The 23,106-nt window shown below is 34.2% G+C and overlaps 1 protein-coding gene across 3 annotated transcripts in view; it reads left to right on the top strand.

Moving 5' to 3' along the window:
* Positions 1 to 23,106, top strand: part of FYB1 (FYN binding protein 1) — a 158,137-nt gene that overhangs the window by 131,752 nt on the left and 3,279 nt on the right. For 2 of the 3 annotated variants that reach the window (XM_087443225.1, XM_014781599.2), the window contains exons 10-17: positions 3,257 to 3,279; positions 4,370 to 4,436; positions 5,238 to 5,375; positions 7,076 to 7,101; positions 9,004 to 9,070; positions 11,770 to 11,860; positions 13,114 to 13,276; positions 21,304 to 21,337. In XM_087443225.1, the coding sequence (XP_087299351.1) occupies positions 3,257 to 3,279; positions 4,370 to 4,436; positions 5,238 to 5,375; positions 7,076 to 7,101; positions 9,004 to 9,070; positions 11,770 to 11,860; positions 13,114 to 13,276; positions 21,304 to 21,337 (609 nt within the window). The remainder of the gene's footprint in view (positions 1 to 3,256; positions 3,280 to 4,369; positions 4,437 to 5,237; positions 5,376 to 7,075; positions 7,102 to 9,003; positions 9,071 to 11,769; positions 11,861 to 13,113; positions 13,277 to 21,303; positions 21,338 to 23,106) is intronic. The other variant, XM_004422761.3, reaches the window with a different exon arrangement.

The following is a 23,106-nucleotide window of genomic DNA, read 5'->3' as shown; positions in this document are numbered from 1 at the left end:
AAGCTCAATTCTCTATAATCCCTGGGAATCAACCAAGGGTCCAACTTTGCATGCCCCATTCATTCCACTAGATTAGAGTAACCTTCCCCACAAGAATTACGGGAACATCTTGCTAGAGCAGAGGAACAGAACAAGACATCCTTTTTGGAGGAGCCAAGAGGGGAGAGTGGCCCTCTTCTCCACGTACGTCTTCTTCCCTTCTTTCTCTTCTCAGTCTTCAGTTTCCTTTCTCCATGCCTGCTTTTCTGTCTCTTTTTCCTAACTCTGATCTTCTTTGCCCTTTCTTCTCCTTGCTTTTCCGTTCCCTTTCTCCTTTCATTTCTTCTTTCCTCCAATATCTCCCTTTCCTGATAAAGTCACAATCCCTTCAGGTTGCAGGAAAGGGAGGAGGAAAATCTCCAGCCAGTTAAGAATCCTCGTTTTTCTATGCCCACTTTGTGGAATTGGGACACTTCCACTATGATCCCAAAACACATGATCTGTGCTAGATCTTCACTTGGGTAAAAATGTGTCTGCATTCTTCATAACTCAAATTTCAAAGAAAAAAATGTTTTAAATTATCAACCATTTAAAAAATATAAAACTATCAAAATAGCAATATACTTATAAGACATATGAAGAATGAAGTTCCCTCTTGTAGTCTTTTACCTCATGTCATCAATAAAACTTTTTGTGTTGCTTTCTGGCAGTTTTGTCTTTCTAAAATGAATTGTAGCCTGCAATGCATTCTTACCATGTTATGGCCATAAATTATACAACATATATAAAAACATGCAATGTATGCACTGGAGTTTACAGATCATAAATTGGCTTTAGTAATCAGAAACACATTGATTTAGTTTGTAAGTCACTAAATATCATTTTTGAGGTCAGTTGAAGCTCTAAGTGGCCATATTCTGAGATTTACAGAATTTTCTGGCTATGAGTATGTCATTCTACATATATTATCAATGTATATACTTTATGTTTATCTTTTATTTATTTCTTAAAAAACCCATTTCTCTTATTTTGACGTTAAAGAACCCTGGTTATATTAATAAATACGTATTTACACTGATGCACATACTCAGGAAAAAAATAATAAATCCACAAAAAAGAGATGATGTTCTTAAAATGAAACATTATTTAACCATAATAAGTGCCTATTTTCCAAAACTATTACCTTTTCCATTTTATCAAGTCCATAAAACCACAACTCTAAAAGACATGCTCTAGTTAGGAAACATGTAGCAGAAAAACAATTTTCTATTTAATAAAATGGGGTTGGAGGAGGTGTATGATTTTAATGCTCAATATCTTAAACAAGTATAGCACCACAATATTTACTAGCATCTATTTCTCCCTCATGCATATTTAATAAGAAAATGAAAGAAGAGACATAATTTCTACACAAGTTTTGTTTTTGAAACTACAGCTGCTGCTGGCAGAGATCTCATAACAGAACATGCTTTGTCCTTAGTAGAACAAGGAAAGATGCTGACTATAACCAGCAGCTTGCCCTGGCAAGAATAAGAGAAGGCACCATCCTCTCCTCCCTCCTCTAGATGCCTCCTGGTTCCTTGCTCTCTTTACCTGCCCTTTCCAGATTCCTCCAGGGTAAGGAGAGCTGACTGTGCACTTCAAACCCTGTGAGCAGACAGGAGGCTTAAAAGCACAGGTCCTGACAGCTGTTCTTCTCCCTTTCTTCTCAACTAATGCAATTTCTGTAATAAATATGAAAAGATGAAGGAAAGAAAATTACAAATGCAAATACCTCTCCTCCATCACATAAGAAATTTTCTTCCACGTATGTTTCCCAACATTTTTCCTTCCATTTATCCTTTCCTCTTTCTCTTCCCTTCTCTTTTCTCACATTCTCCTCTTCTCACAACTATTCTATCTGTTAAATGTTTTGTGTTCTAAACAGACCATTTCAAGAAGTTGAAGAATTGCTCTGGGAATGAAATAATGTGTGGCAGCTTTGCTCCTGATTATTATAACCCCTTTCTTTGGGAATTAGCTATAAGAATCTCCAAGATGAAATATGTTTGCCAGGAGTGGCAGCCAACCAAAATCGCAGTTTCTCACATAATTCTAACTGTCTGCTTCATGCTCAAAGGGAAGTGTCAGAGAAAATAAATGTGAAAATAGTATGTAAGCAAGTGGAGAATATACTTAAACTTTATGAAAAGTCAATTCCTTATTTATATATTAAGACATTTGTAGCATGTTTTTCTACAAAGTTCCATTAGCAGGAGTATGTTTTTATTTATAAATTGATTGTACATCTATATCAGAGTAATTTCTTTTACTCTGGCTTTAAGGTTGAGGAATCAGATATGAGTGTATAATTATACTGTGTGGTTGTAACATCAGACTGATATATGTTGCTGGCAGATTATCCAAAGGGCAAAAATGGCGGTACAGAGAATGCAGCAAAGTAGCCAAAACAACGTTATACGGGAAGGCAGGACACTGAGGTTCTTATCTCAGCTCTTCAGTTAATTAAAAGTGGGCTTGGTCAAGTCTTAATTTCTCAGAGCCTCAGTTTCTTTTCTGCAAAATGAGGGCATTGAACCAGACAACTTCTGAGATTTTTCCAGTTCTCACCATCTGTACTTCCTTTGCTCTCACAGAATTCACATTTTAGTGAGAGACACAGGAAAGAAAATAAACGATTATAAAATAGGGAAATATAGAATGTTATAGAGATATATAAAAAAAATACAGGCAATCTGGATTTAGAGAATCAGAGGCCACACTATATAAAATCCTCATGAATGGGATTTTAATTTTTTAAAAGTTCTCCCTTTAAAAAAAAGTTTAACGCTATTGGACTAAGAGTAAAATGCGTGATTCTAAGATATTGAAAGAGAATTGAATTGAATGCAATGATGGTTCTATATGACCCCTGCAATAATACTCTTGTTTTTTGTTTTTTTTTAATGTCTGTCTATGAAATGATGTAATAATGTATAATCTGAAAACTGCCTCATGGGAAAATGTTAGAAGGAAACAGTGTCATTGTTTTGAATACGTTTTATAGTACTAAAACTCACTTGATTCTTATTAGGTTTGTTTGTTTTGTTTTGTTTTTTGATCGTTATTACTCATCTATTACCATAAAGAACAATTTTTCTTCCTCTTCATATATAACATCCTGATAACTTTTAACTGGAATATTATTTCTCCTTGATATAACTGCTCAATATATGTACTTCTCTTCCTGATAGCTAAATAATTCATATTTAATTTAATTTTTCTGATTTTTTTCTAGCCACAGTCACAGTGGAAGTGGAGGTAAGCCACACACTTTTATCAGCAGTTTCTCCAAGTCTTCACATTTTTGTGTATATTAATGACAAAAAGCTTTCATTTGCAAATAATGAGGAACATCTTAACGTGGTAGAAAGAACACTGAACTGGGAACTAATGACCTGGATGCCAGTCCTGGCCATGACTGACCCCAAGCAAGTCACTTCTTTCTTCCAAGTTTGTTAGGGGTGGTAGGATAGCTCTGTTTCTAGTGTGCCCAGGGCAGTCTTGATTTATGCCAGTCGTCTGAACACAATTATTAATAGCATCCCGCTTCTCTTTCAAAAGTATCCTTGTTTGGATGATAACCTATATGGTCACCTTAGCTACAACTTCTAAAGACCTCTCTTTTTCTCCTCAACAAAATAAGGGAATTTCACTAATACCTTGCAACGCTAAAATTCTCATCCCCAAAGTCAAATTTCAAGTTCATTGTACATATTCCTGCACAGAGAAGTTACTCAATAAACATTTGTTAAACAAATATTTGTCAAATAGCAAGGTTCCTGAGGAGTGTAGGATAACAAATCAAACAAGAAATGGTTTAACTTTTAAAATATCACTTTGATGAAATGAAATAAAAGAAATGAAAGGTCACCTTTTTTTCAGCTACCATCAATGTTTACAAATTCACCTTTAATTCCATTTGCTTTTCTTCGCTTATCTATCGATCAGTATCTTTCTTCTGAATGTTTCCTCACTATTAATTAATTTTTTATCACCGCCTCCCTTCTCCTTTTCCATAATAAATATTTAACTCTACCCTCTATTCAATTTTACTTTTTCTCATGTTTATTCTCTCCCATTCTTTTCATCTCCAGTGCACAGTACCTTTTATCATCCTCATGTCTTTATTATACTTTACCTCTAAGAATTCCTTATAAAATAATCAGCAATTAATTTACCTACTATCTATGTGAGAGTGGAAAAATAAAGTTATTTTTATTTAAATGGTTAATATGAAAGAGAGATGCTTTCTGCATTTAAATAAAGGCAGATTTATTATCAAATTTTGAGTGACCATTACTTGACAAAATAAAATTAACCGAAGGTTCCCCCCCCATTCCAAATGAAGGAATGTTCCCACCACCCCCAGATGATGATATTTATGATGGGATCGAAGAGGAAGACGCCGATGATGGGTAAGAATAATCAGCGAATTGCCTTTTTGCAAATTATTGTATATACTGAAATTTAGTTTTGATCTCCAGTTAGAATAAAAAGCAGAAAATAATGTTCCTTATTACATTACAAAAAGTGATTTGAATGTTTAATTAACAGCAGTAGTAACTCAAGAAATGTAATTGCACCACACTTCAAATGAAGTGGTATATTGTTTGGAAGAATCTTGACAACTATGTCAAAAGAAGTGAAATAAAAGAGGGACAAAGAATTACAGGTGTTGTAGATAATTTTTTTCAGACTTTTCCCAATCAATTATTTATCAATCAATAATTTACTTTTACAACAATCTCTGGAGAGTTTATCAGTTGCAAGGCTATCCTTTGTATAATAATCATAGTTATAGGCAACCCAAATAAATTGAGACCATATACTATTTGTGGCAAAACCAGCATTGAATATTTAATCCTTTAATTGTTTAAACTTTTAAAATGGCATATTTTAAAATTTAAGATCTTTTAATTACTTAATTTTAATCATAAAATAAAGCTAAATTGATATTTAAAACTTAATCCTGACTTAGCTTGCTATTTTAAGAACCAAAAGAAATCTCATTAAATAGAAAAAAATAATTTACCTAGTAGCAGCAGTATTCAAAGACCATGATCTATAAGCTTACTAGCATCATCTTGCTGTGTATAATGAGTAACGTACTGCCTGAGTGATCAATGCAGTATAATTATAAAAAATATGAATGTCCACCAAATGTCTTCACGTTCCACTGATTATTCCATTCTGATCAATGCCTGCATGCTCCTAAGCTCCACGCTACAGGTTGAAGAGAAGAGTAACTCGTGGTCCTGGGGGATTTTGAAGATGTTAAAGGGAAAAGATGACAAAAAGAAAAGTATACGAGAAAAACCTCAAGTCTCTGAATCAGACAATAATGAAGGTTCATCGTAAGAGTCGACCAACCAAATCCAGTGCACAATAACTATATTAATATTAATTTAATCAAATGCTACTAATATTGTATAACCAGTAACCAAATTCTGGTAGGCCTAAACCATTTTAATGTTATTTTCCATTGCTCATCTTAGCCTCATTGACTGTGTTACCCTTGAACTCATGCACTTACATGAGAAGAGCACAAAGTAATTCAAAAATAGTCATATGGTTCAAAGACATGTTAAACAAAGATATGTTCCCTACAAGCATGCACAAATACACATGCACATACACAGACATGCACGCACACGGACTCTCACACACTCAGACACACCCACACACTCCATTTAGTAGGATTTTTTTTTAACTGTAGCATCACATCTAAAGCTCATAATTCCAACACCATATTTTATTATATAATATTTTATATTGACAACTCTTCAAAATATACATTCTCTTTTAAAAATTAATTTACTAGAAATAAAGAACACAATTTGGAATTTCTTTTCTCTAAACACAGTATTTAAAGTCTTTGTAACAATAGTGATATACTAATTCTATTTAAATTGTATATTTATCCTATACTAAAATTATTATAAATATCTTCAGTTTGTCTAAATAAAAACTAAAGCATGAATTTTCTCTTTCCATCCAGAAATAACCCTTTAGTAAAAATTCCAAAGATATAAATTTGAAGGATCTTAATCATGTTTGCTGGTGTAGGATATTCTTATTGTTTTATATATACCTGATAAATTCACCGTACTTAACTGAAGTCTTTATAAGATGTTAATTCCATATGGAATTCTTAATTTTAAACCGTTTTGTGAGACACTAAAACAACACTCAATAAACAGGACACTTAAAATTGTAAGTAAACATAACAAATCTTCTCTTGATGCAGAATTAGTCAAATACAGTCCTTACTTAGAAATAAAAGCAGAGATTATTTTTCCGCTCCAATTTCACACCACCTAATTCTATTTTGGATCATTTGAGCTAATGACCTCTCACACATTCGTGTGACTGTGCACCATTCTTCCAATGATGTGTGTGTGTGTGTGTGTGTGTGTATGTTTAAAGTTCAGAAAGTAATAAAAGCAAAGGTCTTTTCCTTTTGCAACTAAATGCCAATCAATCCTTATTTCAGATCACTTCTATTAATAAGCTCTCCCTCTCTAGTTTCAGTGGATATTTCTTTCTTATTCGCCATTCTCCTGTTTGGGGATATAAATGTACAAATTGGGGAAACATGGTGATATAAAGATTCCTATGACCTTTCTTGATTTCGACTCTGCATTTCTACTCTTTGAGGCAAGTAAACAGTTCTGGGTCTGATCTATGCCACGATGACTCCAAAATATTGAGTCCATTTAATTTACTTTGGTGTGATAATATGCCCAAACCTCATAGGACAAATCTGAAAACATTGGTCCAATGGCTATGGGCAAAATGAACTGCTGAATGTCTTGACTCTCAAATTTTTTGGCCAACATTGGAGTTCAAAAAAAGTCTTGCTAAATTCCAAATTGATGGACAGAAACTGGGACTTAGTGGAGAAATGGAGGATGAGAAAGGAATGATGGTCAACAGATTAATTCACCTTTATAAGCCTCTGGGCTGTTACTTGTTCACGCCTTTCCTAAACAAATGACTCAATATCCAGGTTTATATTAGTCTGATTAAAATTGTGTTCTCATTTTCCTTCTAGTTTCCCTTCTCCTCCTAAACAGTTGGGTAAGTAATGAAAACTAATTGTATATTTTATATCTTATTTCTTGCATGTGGGGTAGTGGGAAAGCAGTGGATATAGTCGTGATCGCTGGATTAAAGTCCTGACTCTGAAAATAATAAATTGTGTAACCTTGGGCAAGTAACTGCACCTTGGGTGGCCCCAGTTTCTCAACAGTAAAATAGCAGGAAGAGGAAAATAAAAAAGATCGATGGTTTTTAAACCGTTTTTCTAGGAGTTGTAGGGATCACTATGGAGAAAGGAAGAAACAGGCAGAGATAGACACCAGCATCTCCCGTGTTCCCCATCCCGATTCAGTCAGAGCTTAGTATATATGGACTTCTGCACAAAGATTTCTAAAAACATACCAGACTATATGCTGCCAAGACTCTTCTAAATCTAAATTTCTTTGATTTTTTTTTAATGTATAATTTATATTGTATTTGGAAAATTTCCCATTGCTGAATGTAACAGTTTCTTTTTTGTACAGTTTAATCAGCTTGTTTTTTTCCACCTGCTGAGATAGATCTTTAAAAGATTTTTCTTAAGTTTACTTTGAACAAAATAAAATGTTGTCTCACAAGAATATGCAAGGGCTTTCAAAAAGTTTACTTTAATTTACTTTAATTAAATACATTAAAAGAGCAAACCAAACACAGAGATAATCTATTCTTCCAGACTGTTTATCTGACTTTGTTTTTCGTTATCAATTTGAAAATACATAAGGCACTAATGCAAGTTGATCAATAACTGATGTGCTTACATCTTAATCTATAATTTTCAAAAAGTGTTCAAGAAGCTTAGCGCCACAGAGAGTAGGTATAAAATGGAACAGATGTGATCAATTCAGTAAAAAATGTTTTTTGTTTTAGTTTTCCTTTGTTCTCAAGTGTGTTTTAAGGGCATGTGCATGACATAGTAATTTTTCCCCTTCTAGAAGCAAATGATATATCATATTTTCATGTATTTATTATGGATTCTTCATACAGCTGAGCAAGTTTTATCCTGTGAAATTAATTAACCTGAATGCGAGGAGAGTACACACACACACATGTATATATATATGTGCACAGTATATGTATATACTGTATACATATATACAGAGAGAGAGAGGAATTTTTAAAGGAAATCAAATTTTTGCCATTACCAGAAAGCATTTAATCTTCCTATGATAATCATTCCTTAAAACATTTGTACTCTCTTCAACTCATCTCTTTAGATTAGTTTACTGGGAGGCAACTTAATAGGTGCAGAAAGGAAGCATTCTTTCTGACTTTATTAACAAGAAGTCTAGAAGGAAGAAAAGTATCTACAGATTGGAATAGCCATTGAACCAGTTAAGGTCATGGCAACTTTCTACCATACTGATTCTCAATACCTGCTCTTATCAGAAGTCTTATATTAATAGAAATATTCTGTCTATTTTAAGGTGGTACCACGCCTAATATTACTATAAGGTAGAAGTTAGATGATAGATAGATAGATAGATAGATAGATAGATAGATGATAGATAGATAGATAGATAAAGACATAATCATAGACGTAGACATATTAATAAAATGATATATATTATCAGACCACCCCAAATCCAATAAGAGTCTTAATTTCAATCCCTACTGCCTACTGCCTACTGCCGACTGCCAATGACAGTGGAAAAAACCTTGATAATAATAGTTACAGTCATGGTGACTGGTTTTTTGGAGGGAAATTTAACACATGTATCCATGGAGATAAGAATCTCTCCCCTTTAAGGACCAGACAATGCTTCCAGGAGAAATGTACTCAGACACTAGGAAAACTTCTTTCATTGTCCTTGAAGCAATCTTTATATTAAAAACATCATTGAATACCCACATCAAAATTTAAACTAACAGTGTTTCCACATTTGATATTTTTTCTTTTGGTAGACATGGGAGATGAAGTCTATGATGATGTGGATGCCTCTGATTTCCCTGCTCCACCACCAGAGATAAGGTAATTAAGATGTTTTCATTACAGTGAAAATGAGGTTGCTCAAGAAAATTTAACTGGAATAAAACTGAGATGGGGTGTGTGTCTACTGTGTGTGATCATGTTCCCTGTCATCCTCTCCCTGATCCCAGGCCTAACATCTCTGCTAAGTTTGTGAGTGGACAGCCCTGATCTTCCTCCGCATCCTCCTCTCTCTCCCTTCCCCTCCCCCTCTCCCAGCGGTTCTGCTCTTTGTCTCCTGACTATCCTCTGCCCTGATGTCTGCATTCGTTTATTCATTCACTCACTGGGAAAAAGTTTGAGAGCCTGTTCACAACTGATCTCACTGAATCATCTCCTCCCTTTATTTTTACTCTTTTCCTAAAACCTTTTTTGTCTTGAATACACTTCTTAGTTTATATCTCAACCCTCACCCACCTTGTTCAAGTCCCCTCTGTCCTTCACAAGATTGTTCCTTTTATGAAGAAAAGATTTGTGTTTTAAAAGGACTTTTAGTTATGTCTCTTTTTCACAAAAGCATCAGGTTCTCAAAGTTTCCATTCAAATTTCAAAAAAAAAGTGAACAATGAATACTGACATTCTTCACCTCACCTAAGTTTTCAATTTAATTTTAGGCAAAAATTGTATGAAAATCTCTTAAGCTCAGTTAATACAAAAGCAATACCTTTTGAAAATTCTTAGGAAAACTCTTAGGATGCTTTTTTACACTACAATAAAAGTGTGAAATGGTCTGATACATACTGTGTATAAAAGCAAGAACACCTCTCTGGCTTTTTCAAGAAAAAAAAAAAGGTGAATAAAAAGATCTTGGACTTGATTATTTAAAGGATGAAAGTAACATAAATGGAATATGAGAATGGTGTCTTCTGAGCTGTACTGGTAAAAATGCATGTGTGAACTCTACATATTTATTTTTTACCAACATTGTTAAAATAATTTTACTGAACAAGAGGCAGTATCCACATCAAAGAAAGTGAAGGAAAAATAGGCAATCGTTTATATATGAAGATCAAGTTCTGCAGGCTAAACAAACAAGAAAAATGAAACGAGAATCATTCTCCTTTTTCAGTTCTCCATGAAAGGAAAATCTATTCTTCTCCAGGAATATGTTGAGTTTTAATATTCCTCACAATCAGGAAGTCGCTTCTATCCCTGACAGTTTTTAATGCATTTTTCTATTTCATATTACTATAGAAATGCCACCACATTCCATAAAAGAGCTCTCTAGGAACCCAGAGTCACACATTGGCCCTTTTCTTCAAGCAAAATAAACCCCAGCTGATTAAACTTTATGTGATATGTAGTGTTTTCTTTCTTGTTGCTTATTTTAAAAGTTTAAGACAATTTTATGTTCTCTAACATAGTATTCTATTTTTAAATAAATTGTTTTCAAAGAGAGCTTGTGGGGCATTTTTAACATTCATGTATAGTCTTGTAGCTCCAGAGTGCTAATTGGGGACAGCAATTCTGCTACCACCTGGAGTGCCATAAGACAGGAGATACCAAGGGAGGATGCAGAACCTAAGACAGAGTATTGTGCTAATTCATTTCACAGTGAATGGACTAAATTCTAAGGTTCAAAACTTAAGGATCAAACATTTTAAATAAATCAGTTACAAACAAAACTTTATCTTAGGTAATCTTAATAAAAATTAATATCAGTGTTTAAAACTTTCATTGTTCACAAATATTCTGGTGTTTTAAATTCCTTTCTGCAGAGGTTCACAGCCTTTCCCTAACAACCGTATTTAACCCTATCAAATGGTTCTCAAACTTGACTGCAAATTAGTATCACCTAGGGAGCTTTTAAAATATGTATGTCAGCACTTGGACCCCACTCAGTCTAATTAATTCTAATTTAAAATTAATTTAATTTAATTAGAATTTCTAGGAATCTGGCAAGGATGGTGGCATTTTTCTATAGCTTTTCAGGTGATCCTATACGTGGCCAAGCTGGAGAATTGCTATTTTAGGCTTATTCACCTTTCTTACGATAATTGGCTTTAGTCCAGCTGGTATCTATGAGATACAGATACCAACTATATGTATATGTATACATAGATACATATGCCTAGATCCTAGAGCTTTTAGAAATATATTAAATCCATAACTGATGAAAACATTTAGAATATGTTTGCTGTCTCTCTATTTCTCTCACACACACACAAAATGGACAATTGATAAAGGGATTAAGAAGCTCCTTTTTATAATATCTAAAATTTAACTTTTACCTAAGATTTTTTTATTAATCAACGTTTCCTACCTCCCACCCTGGCTCCGTTTTAAGTAGATATGAGAAAACTAACATATAGATTAACTTGATAAACCATTGATGTTGGCCAAGCCACTTAATTATCTAAGAAGGGTTGAAAAATATAGAGGGTTCCAGAATAGGTTGAATCATATGAAACCACTGATATGTAACTATGTTTAAACTATAACTAAGTGATTTTATATGATTCAACATAATAGATGATCTCTTACTTCTATTTTAACTCATAATTTGTAGTCTCTTGAAGAATCCCTTCTGCATTATGAAATGTCATTTATTACAATGAATGTACTGGATTTCTAAAAAAAAGACTTAATTGAAAACAAAATTTAACAAAAATTTAATGTTATGACTTAAGTCTCTAGTATACACTATTATTCTTATATTTTTGAAACGAAATGTGATTTTTATGTGTGTTCTGTCATCCTAGTCAAGGAGTCAAAGCCAAGACAGAAGAGAAAGACCCTAAGAAGCTAAAAAAGCAGGAAAAAGAAGAAAAAGACTTCAGGAAAAAATTTAAAGTACGTTTTATTTAAATATCATACGAAGTTCAAAGCACTAGTGAGAAATATGATGATTTTTTAAGTACCAAAATACACATTTTAAAAGTGTAATTATCAATATCACAGTTATCCATCATAATTCCTTGATTTTCTACAAAATTTATTTTAGATTTAAATTTATTTCTGTAATAAATTAAGCAGACTGTCATACAGGCACAATGTATATATTGAGATAATCATCTAAATTTAGCTGTCCTTTGAACCTTGATAAGAAGGTAATCTAAAAATAGTTAGGATAGATAAAAAAAGATGTGGCGTGGGGCTAGCCCAGTGGTGCAGCGGTTAAGTGTGCACGCTCCACTTTGGCAGCTCGAGGGTTCACAGGTTCGGATCCTGGGGGCGCACAGACGCACCACTTGTCAAGCTGTGCTCTGGCGGCGTCCCATATAAAGTAGAGGAAGATGGGCACATATATTAGCCCAGGGCCAATCTTCCTCAGCAAAAAGAGGAGGATTGGCATCCTATGGAGCTCAGGGCTGATCTTCCTCACACACACAAAGAAAAGATGTGGCATGTATATAATGGAATATTATTCAGCCATGAGAAAGAAGGAAATCCTGCCATTTGTGACAACATGAATGGACCTTGAGGGCATCATGTTAAGTGAAATAAGTCAGACACAGGAAGACCAATACTGTATGATTTCACAAATATGTGAAATCTAAAAAAGCCAAACTCAAAGAAACAGAGAGTAGAATGGTGGTTACCACAGGCTAGGGGAATGGGGGAAATGGGGAGGTGTTGGTCAAAGGGTACAAACTTTCAGTTATAAGATGAATAAGTTTTGGGGATCTAATGTACAGCAGGGTGGTTATAGTTAGCAATACTGTGCTATATTCTTGAAAGTTGCCAAGAGAGTAAATCTTAAATGTTCTCACCACAAAAAAGAAATGGTAGTTAGGTGAGGTGATAGAGGTGGTAGTTAAATCTGTAGTGGTAATCATTTTGCAATTTATAAGTGCATCAAATCAACATGTGTACACCTTAAACTTTAAAATTTTTTTTACTTTTTAAAAATAATTATTATGTTAGATTCGTGAAGTTATGAGTGACTTTACCCCAAAACATTTTCTTTAATGTTCTTACATTATCTTTTGAAAATAAGAAACTATGTATTTAGCAAAGACTTTCTTAATAAACCTGTCAATCGATGAATACTTTAATGATACGTGTCAACCAATAATGTAAATGTTTTTCTTTATTTTTTCCAGTATGATGGTGAAATTAGAGTCCTATATGCAACCAAAGTTGCAGCCTCCTTAGCTTCTAAGAAGTGGGGGACCAGAGATCTACAGGTCAAGCCTGGTGAATCTCTTGAAGTTATACAAAACACAGACAATACAAAAGTTCTCTGCAGGAATGAAGAAGGAAAATGTAAGTCACTGCTTACTCTTTATAGACATGGCACTCCAGAAATTAACAACCAAACAAGTTTTAGTAATCACCCCTGTTTTTATTAACTCTTTTTGCTCTCTGCTTTGTGAATTGTGGAAAACATTAAGAAACTAAAGATCTTGCTGTGCTGAAATCAATGTATTTTATTTTATTTATTTCATTTCCCACTTGCTATATTTGGCACCGTGGTACCAAGGTAATGCCAAATTAGTGTTCCTCGAAATGTGGTCCCACAGACCACCAGCATCAGAAAACCGTTGTGCGTGTATTAAAATTGCAGCTGCCTGGACTCGTCCTTGACTTGCTTAGTCATGAGCTCTGGGGTCAGATGGAATCTGTGATCATACCTTCTTCCCTAGCTTGTTCTTACGTACACTAAAGTGAGAACCACTGTACTCGGGTGGTGAGTGGCTCTTGCTTTGGCCCGGTTTTGAAATCATATAGCATATGTCCCACCTAGAATTTCCATTTTCCCTACCTTGCAAATTCACTTGTTTTCATTTCCTTTTTGGAAACACTTCATACAACGTACTATTCCAAGTAAATACAACAGAGTCTTGTCCTCTTTGACTTTCTCAGCTATTAAAGCTGACAGATGGAAACTTTTTTGTCAAATTTTAAAAGGAAGCTTATTTCATTTACAATCCAGGGAAGAGTAGTTCAAAATTATGTTGTCCTATATTTAAAATTGGATAGCCAGCATGGCTGCCCCACATCAGCTCGGTTGGTCTGCGTGGAAAACATAAACTCTGAGTCGTATTTTAATGACAGGAAGGTGACTCAGGGACAGGAACTGAAATGGAGTTTTAAGAATAAAACACAGTGACTCACAGGTGGGGAAAATGGATCTAAAGTCATCATGGAGGAGATGTGCTTGGCTTTTAAAGGGAGAAAATGGAACGTAGTACAAAGGATAAAAGACGAGTCGTATATTATTAAGATTCGATGCTCACTGGAGATAACATGTAGACGGTCCCTCAGGATACAAAGAAAACCCCCATTCATACTAGCATTTGTGGGGATGTACCCCAAGGAATAGCCTTAAGTGCAGAAAAACCATACGCATTAAAATGTCGTCAAAAATATTAAAAATGTTCAAAATTTTACAAGTGATTAAATAAGTTATAAGGAATATACCAAATTGAATATTTTACATGATGATTATGACAATAATGTCATATTGTCAAAGAAACAAAGAAAACCCCCATTCATACTAGCATTTGTGGGGATGTACCCCAAGGAATAGCCTTAAGTGCAGAAAAACTATATGTATTAAAATGTCGTCAAAAATATTAAAAATGTTCAAAATTTTACAAGTGATTAAATAAGTTATAAGGAATATACCAAATTGAATATTTTACATGATGATTATGACAATAATGTGAGGAAATTCTCAAGACACGAAAGTAAGAGAAATAAGAAGCCTGCTTAATGTAGGATGGAATTTACAGCCATATTAAAAAATTATGTAAATAAAAGAAACTAAAATAAAATGTTATTTGTGGCTGATGAGGGTGATAGGCCTAAATGATACGTTTTCTTTCCTCTACTTTCCAAATTATTTCACATGTTTCACGATAGAGAATTGTCCTAGTACTTGTCATGTGGACATTTCTCTAGTGCACAAGCTTCAGACACATCTTGCCACACTGTCCTGAGACTCCTGTCCCTAGCAACAAATCCCATCTAGAGCAATGTTCCTCAACCTCAAAGTATGTACACACCACATGGTGATATTGTTAAAAATGCAGATTCTAATTCAGTAGGTCTGAGGTGGGGTGTGACCTTCTGCATTTTACCAAGCTCCCACGTAATTGATGCTGCTGGCCCATGGAACAGACTCTGAGTAACAGGATGTAAATGACCTCATCAACAAACATGTGTAGACATAGATGAGCAGGAATAGATACAATACCAGAAACAGATATTCGGAGAAGAGTCCTATCTTCCTAGGAACCAGTGGACCCTAAGAATGAGGAAAAGCGGTGGCCATTCAGGAATAATTCTGTAATCTGCTATCACTTCCTATTTGGACACCAATAATTCTAAATACTGTTGTGTATATTGGAGGGCTCCTGTCTCTTAGAATTTATCACCTGTGAAAAATGGGAGGTGGAAACATTACATTAAATTCTGGTAGATAACAATTAAGGGTTCTATGTAACTTTTATTTTTTTTTTTTCTGGTGCAGTACCAATGCACTTTATAATTCCCAAGCTCACTGGTAACTAATTCAGTTCTTAGGTAGTTTTGGAGTCCATCTCGAACAGGATGGATGATTATATTGGGAGCAATTGTGCACATGTTGTTTTTTATTTAAAGACTTTGGGATAGATTTTATCCTAGTTTGGCTTCCTCACTTGGGAGGTGATTCGGGAAAATACCTGTAGGCAAGTGGAGAAGTAGACAGGGAAAGGAAAGCATCCAAGAAAGCCTTGTTATTGAAAAAGTTACCACTTGGATAATTGGAGCTTAATTCAGTTGGAAATTTGGAGTGGCAGTGTTATCCCATCCAGGTGGGAAACAACTTAGGGTATTTATATATCAACTCCTGTCCATCAGGAGTTGAAGCCTACTCCTGGGCAGGTGGCGAGTCATGCAAGATACTAATCAAGTTGACAAAGAGATTGCTGGAAGCCAGAAAAAAGCAATCAATAAAAAAATTTAAAATGCAAGCACTGTCAGTTGAGCCAAAAGTCACTAAAGTGGTAAGGGTGGCAGGGTATGGGAGGACCACCGGGAGCATCTGCTATTGCCTTTCAAGTTAAGCATTATTCCAAGATTTAATTATCATATCTGCTTAATTTCACTTTTATTTTTCCAAACCTCCTGCTTTTCTTAATTTTTCTAAACCTCCTGCTTATTCCTTCCTTGAACTAGCTCCTTGACATTCTTAATTTCCTTAATTTCTGATCCATTCCTCACATACCTCTCTAGGATTTGGGATGATTGTTGTATGGATTTAACCCTCCCTCATCTAGATTATTGCAATAGCCTTTCAAATGATATGCCCACCCTACCCTTATTCTCAGGCAATCCACTCAACACACTGTTACTCAGATATTGTTTTTAAAAACACAAAGTCTTTAGGCTAATACATAAGACCCTTTATGATCTAGCCTCACTCTCATCAACTGTTTCCCATCTGCAACTGACACTCCAGAAATACAAACTACTTGTCATTCCTTGAATAAATTATACTATTTCATCCTTCTATGCTATTTTATTCCACTTGGAGCACCCATAATTGTCCATTAAAAACAACCCTCTTGTCATCTATAATTGGAAGCGCATCCCTCTGCACTCCCCAGCCACCCCATCACAATGAATCTCCCCCGCCCCCCACCATGCTACTACTTCTGTTGCCGTAATTGTACTTTGTTTTATCTCCTTAACTATCATCCTTATTAGACGCTGAGCTTGAGAGTAACGTCAATGGAATGTTCTCAACATTGTATTGCCAACACATTCCACATTGCCTGGCACCTTGTTTGGGGTTTGCTGAATTGAATGTAACAATTTGGAGGTTGCGGTTGGGTAACCAGAGGAAAGTCGGACATGTGGACACTCACAGGAAGACTGTTGAATAGTTTAACTGGTTAGAAGACAGAAGTTCCCCGTCATACCCTCAGTAATGTGTTTCACTTGTGTGTATCATTTGGAAGCCTCTATATCTTTCAGTTCCTTATTTCTACATCTTCTGATTAGCAGCAAAGGGATTTAAAATCCAACACCATGGCGACCCTAACATTTTCCTTATTCTCCATTCTTCTTTAATCCATCAAAGAAAAGAAAACAGCTTACTTAAACCTACATTTGGTAATGATAGAAATTAGAGGCTAAAACATTAACAATTATGCCTTCCCGTTGTGGAGTGGAGTACAAGCCACTTTTACCGGCATTATCACGTTTGATTGAGTCTCACCCCCTGACGCGTGGAAGCACATATTGCGTAGGTGTTGAGATCTTAAATATATATTTCTGGCACATTCCCAAATGTTTAGAATTTCTCGCTAATATTTTCACATATTCCACAACTCAATGTCTCGTAGCTGTGAGTTTTCCCACCTCCTGTCACTGGAGAAAAATTTTCTACAAAAAGTGTGGAATGAGACATGAGCTGAGTTATTTGTGTTCAAAATATGCTTCGTTTCCTATGGGCATCAAAGAAAGGAGAATTTTAAAGGTGTTTTGGGTTTTCCCAAATCCAGCTGATCATTTCTTTGCTAAAGTAATTTCGTTTTCAATTTTAAAACAACACATGCTCACTGAAGAAAATTTTTTTAATTCAGACATTTAAAAAGTCGCTTGATTTGAAGCCCTAGAAATAAGGAGAGAGAGAGAGAGAGAAGACTGGGAGGCAGAACATTTTTATAAAACTAGGATAATAATTTATATTTAGTTTTATTTAGACACTGCATTTTATTTTATCTTTCTGTTATATTATGAGAATTTTCCCTTGAAGTTGGACGTTGTTCCACTTGCCTGAATAAATCTATGCAATATGATTTTATTGCTTTTAAACTGCATGAGGACAAATTGAGTAAGTTTAACTTTATTCTGGACTTGCTCACAACAAATGAAATAATAAGGAAATACCAAAAGTTGCCATTTGAAAATTTTAAATATTAGAATGAAGATATTTTTCATTTTTCCAAGGATACTTTTATATTTCTTTGATAATTTTATATTCACAACACCCTTCTGAAAGGTGAGTCATTCGTCCTGGGACACATCTGCACTGTAGCAAGCAAACGTTTTGGGAAGTAATTAACTGGCACATATGAGGGGTGGGTGTTATTTTTTTAACTAGCTCTACCCTACCACGTATTTCAAAACATTTGTTTCAAGCCACTGTGTTCTGCTCTATGAATATGAGGTTTCCAAGTAATAATTTCTTCTTATGTATGAAGGATCTGTGGTGTGCCAGCACCCACAACATTATAGGGTTCATTGAACATGGCAGCCATTATACATGGTACAGAACTATGATGTGTTTTTTCGTTTATTTCGTTTGTTTGTATTTTTCATTAACATTCCCTATGATGGATGTACATGGAACATGTGAGCAAAGAGAGCATTTTTCTACTGCAAAAAAAGGTTTTTTCTAGGAACTATAATGGAGAGATTATATAAAAATTCATGGTAAGTCACTTGTTTTGACATTGTTATGAATCATGCTTTTAATAGAGTGAAGTTTTAGCAGAGATTTTTAAAGGTACTAGACAGCAAAACCTATGCAGTATTAGAAGTCATTAACCATGTAAAAATGCTATATAATAGTGCTTTTGTAGCTAATGAGACCCAAATTATCACATCATTTCAGGGAACTAAAATAGAGCAGCACAGTACCATCCCACACTCCATCTCCTTGATACATTTTTCTTAAATAATACTCACCATCATTGATGTTTATGTATCTCACACACAGACAACAACAACAACAACAACAACAATGGAGCATTCAACAAAAGAGACAGCTGTTCCTTAAGATTCTTGAACAGGCAAGATATAGGAGGAAATATAATAGGGATTTGAGAATCTGAGAGAAGATATTTTTCACAATTAATTTTGTGAAGTTAGGTATTAAGCTATGTATTATGAGTTGTTAACTTTGGTCATGTAAAGGACTATTTTAGTGCTTAACTACAGATAGTGTTTTATCCAGGTCTACACAATTTTAGCATAATTGAGTTTTAAAAAGTAGATTACCTATAGGCACAGGAAAATAAAAACCTTTAATTTCCAAAAATGGTGATTATATTCTCTTTGTTTTGAACTTTATTTCTTTTAATCTTCTAAAGATTTAAAAAAATATATATATATTTGGTGATAGAAAAATTCCAGTCTCTGGCAATATTTTATAATTTCTTATACATTTCTCTAATTTTTTATCTTCTAATTTTAGTTCAGAGACTTCACAAAGCCCGAATAACTCACAATGAGATTGACTTCATTGTTAACGTCGTCAGTTCATAAATGTCGTTATTTTAAAATTATTAACATAAACATGAATGTATCATGGGAACACTTAGTATTATATTGTTTTACTGTCCAATTCACTTTAAGAGAAAATTCAAAATGAAAACAGAACCACCAAGTTTAGCTAAGGAATAAAGAGTTTGTGACTATTACTGTTGGTAGAAAACTGTTCACATTTTATGTATAATTGAATTTGTTAGAGATGAGCTTATCTTATTTTAAAAATTATATTAAACTATAATGTATCCCTTAATTTTTTAATGCCTGTTAACATAAAATGAACAGAAGAACTGTGATATCAAAGGCTGCCCAAGGATCATAGATATTAATTTTAGATGTTCTTCACATTAACAATTTTTGCTACTTTTGCTTTAATTGGAATAAAAAGAAGAGATAACAAGGTCTAATTTTTCAGAGTAAAATATCACTTTATTGTGCTTCTATCATTTTGACATGTGTAGTAGTACTTCCCTACTACAGCAATTCAAAGATAACTTTGATTTTTTCTTTTCCAAATATGATGCTTATAAACAGTTTTCATTAAAAAGCGGTGAACTCCTTGATAAAATATTTTGGTGGAGTTTTTTTACCCTGGACTATTTCAAGGGAAAGTTCATTTTCTGAAGTTTTAATCTACAATTTCAGTTAAATGATCCTAACTTAAAACATTTTTTTCATGTTAAATCAATAACAATATGACATCAATATGTTTATTATCACTTGTATTAAATCTTTGCTTATGAGCTTACTGGTTTATAATTTTTACACATTTACTCTGATTTAGAACCAAAACCAGATCTGAAGAAGACCAAGATCAATAGATAGACTAATGAGAGAATGATTTAGAGACTGTATTGATAAGACAATAAATGGTGCTGATCTCAAGCATACAACAGAATTAGGCGCTAACACAAAACTAATTATTCCAAAGATTAGTAATGTTAATTTGATGTCAGCAGACATTTTCTCAAGAAAAATAGTCCGGATTTCTTCATAGGAATACTTTGCACAATTAGGGGAAATATTAGTGCACAAAAAAAAATTTTTGCTTTCTTGCATAAAATATGGTCTATTTTCTACTTAACTGGGAATCACTAGAATTCCTGGTATGTGTTCTTCTAATAATGCTTTTGTTCCATGAAAGATGAAAATACAAATGTTGACACTCTGTCAAATGGCAAAAGCAGTAGAGAAAGACTTCCACACTAACTATGAGAGCTATTCTGAGACCATTTAGAACGCATACTCCGTACTAGAACGCAATCTAGTAGCGATAGATTGCTGGCATCTGAAAGTAGTTCTGACTCTGCTCAATATAATAAAATTTGAAAAGTCAAGTCTTAGATCTGGTGATACTTAAAATAACTACCTATGAACTACTTTTTGCAATTGGAGAAACTATGCTTAATAAATTCTTTCTAAAACTGAGTCACTTGAGTGACACCTTGAAGAAATGGAGTAAAATTTGAAAGAACCTTGTGCTACAACCTCCAGTAGCTTAAAGAAGAAAAAGGAGAAATGAAGGAAAAGAGATGTTTAGGAGAGAGAGAGAAAACTCAGAGAAAAAAGGAGAATAAAGAAAGAAGAGAAAAGTGAGAGCCACTCCGTGGCTTAGGGGTTAAGTGCACGCCCTCCGTTGCTGGTGGCCCGGGTTCGGATCCTGGGTGCACACAGATACACCGCTTTTCAGGCCATGCTGTGGCAGCATGCCACATAAAGTGGAGGAAGATCTGCACGGATGTCAGCTCAGGGCCAGTCTTCCTCAGCAAAAAGAGGAGGCTTGGCATGGATGTTAGCTCAGGGCTGATCTTCCTCACAAAAAAAAAAAAAAAGAAAGAAAGGAGAGAAAAGTGGACATATTTGGAGATGGGTCATATTTGGAGATAGATAAAATTATTCAATATTATAGCATATCATAGTGTAGTATATTAATTATTCAATTTTATTTCATTTTCTTAAAAGAAACAGTAAAGATTTTTCAAGTCTGCACTATTAATAAAATTTATTTCCTTTTTTTCTCACAGATGGTTATGTCCTTCGGAGTTGCTTGGTGGATAAGTAAGCCCATTTTCTTCTGCTACTATACTTGTAAAAAGAATTTTATGCTTTACTTTAAGAAATATTCCTAATATTTAAATAATATAATCTACTGAATTATCATAAGTAAATTTTAAAACAGTATGCTATACTAATGTCTGTATGGTAGTACCCGTAATAAAGTTAAGGTTTTCATAAAGTGTTACTGTTTTAAATAGACAAGAAGCCCTTCTCATTCATGATTCTACAGTTTATGGTTTTACATATTCATTGGAGAAAGACAATGCAAACATTGGAGACAGACAGATCAAAGTCACTAACGCTTTCATTAACACTTTGCATGTCACTTGCTGATTAATTCAGTTGGTTGAATTGAATTAATCAGGAATCAGTTAGTGTTTATACAGTAGGTGCTAGTATCACCTGTTAACAGTTTATAGTCTGACCCCTAACTGAGGGCTTTTCTTTACTCACACCAGGCATAGTAGAGTATTAAGTTGCCTTTTTTGGAAGCATGCCAGAAAAAAGATAGTAGTCAATGATTCTTCTATTCTTATGAATAAGACATTGTCACAGTGTGGTGCTATTGTGCTATAGAGTCCTCCAAAACGTTATAAGATTCTGTTCCCAGTAAACGATACAAGAATGAACTCCGTTATCAAGTTAGGTCATGAACCAGTACAAAGATTTATGGAATTCAGCATAATAAAAAAATCAAGGAGGATTCACAAACCATATCCATAAACAACCTGACACCAATCAAGAGGAGACAAATCAATGTTAAGTGCTCTGTCAGCAAACTAGTAAAGACTCAAAAGTAAAATAATCATAAAACTTTTATTTTCCTCAAAGCATTAGTCATGGTGATAGGCATGGGACTTTTCAATAGGTTTTATTCTATGAAATATAACAAATTTCAAGGAAAGAATGTGTGGCAAATAATAGGACATCTTCATCAGTGATATTACAGGATGATTAAGAAAGAATTTAGAAAGAGTCCTAAGTAATTATTGCTTCACCACCTATTGAAGTGAATACTTAATAAATGTTTGTTGCATGAATGATAAGGAAAATCTGTCCTCTTTGCATTAGAGTCAGACTTCCATTAGCCAAACCCTCCCTCGTTCTCAGAGAAAGGATGCAAACAGAAGACATAGGGAACTCACAGCATCTGCTGTAGTTGGCAGCAATTTGAAGGGCCTGCTGCTGCTTCCATGATAAAAGCACAGAAGTGGTACAGAAACCAAAAGTGCGTCTGGTCTAAGTGACAAAGTCACCTTACATTTCTGAACTTTGAAACTGTGTCCTACGTTTCAAGGTTATGTTAACATTTATAATATTTTCTATTTTAATCCCTTGTATATCATTCTCTCCTCCATTAGATTATAACTGCTTGAAATCAAAGCTTGTGTCTCATTCACGTTTGTGTCTCCTGGTACATAGGAGAGACTCAGTATGTGTGTAGAATAGAATATTTCATGAAGATTCAGAACTGGGTAAAACCTAAAATGTGTAAAAGTAGCCAGAACTACTATTATGGATGCTGCCTATAAAAGTAAATATTTTTAGAATTCTATATATAAGAACCACCATACTAACCATATCTTGGCTACTTATTTTGTAACTAATATTTATATATTTTATAATCAATATTTACAAATTATAATTAGAAACATGCAAAAATGATGCACCCATTGCCTATGCCAAATATTACTGTATTTCATTCAACGTTTGAAGTTCAAGTGAAAGTATTAATCTGATGTTAACAGATATAAAGAATCCATTACAGT

The sequence above is a fragment of the Ceratotherium simum genome, chromosome 18, assembly GCF_057802395.1.
Source record: "Ceratotherium simum simum isolate JZ-2026a chromosome 18, ASM5780239v1, whole genome shotgun sequence".
NCBI lineage: Eukaryota > Metazoa > Chordata > Mammalia > Perissodactyla > Rhinocerotidae > Ceratotherium > Ceratotherium simum.
Note: the sequence above shows the minus strand (reverse complement) of the source record. Positions and strands in the feature narration are given on the sequence as shown.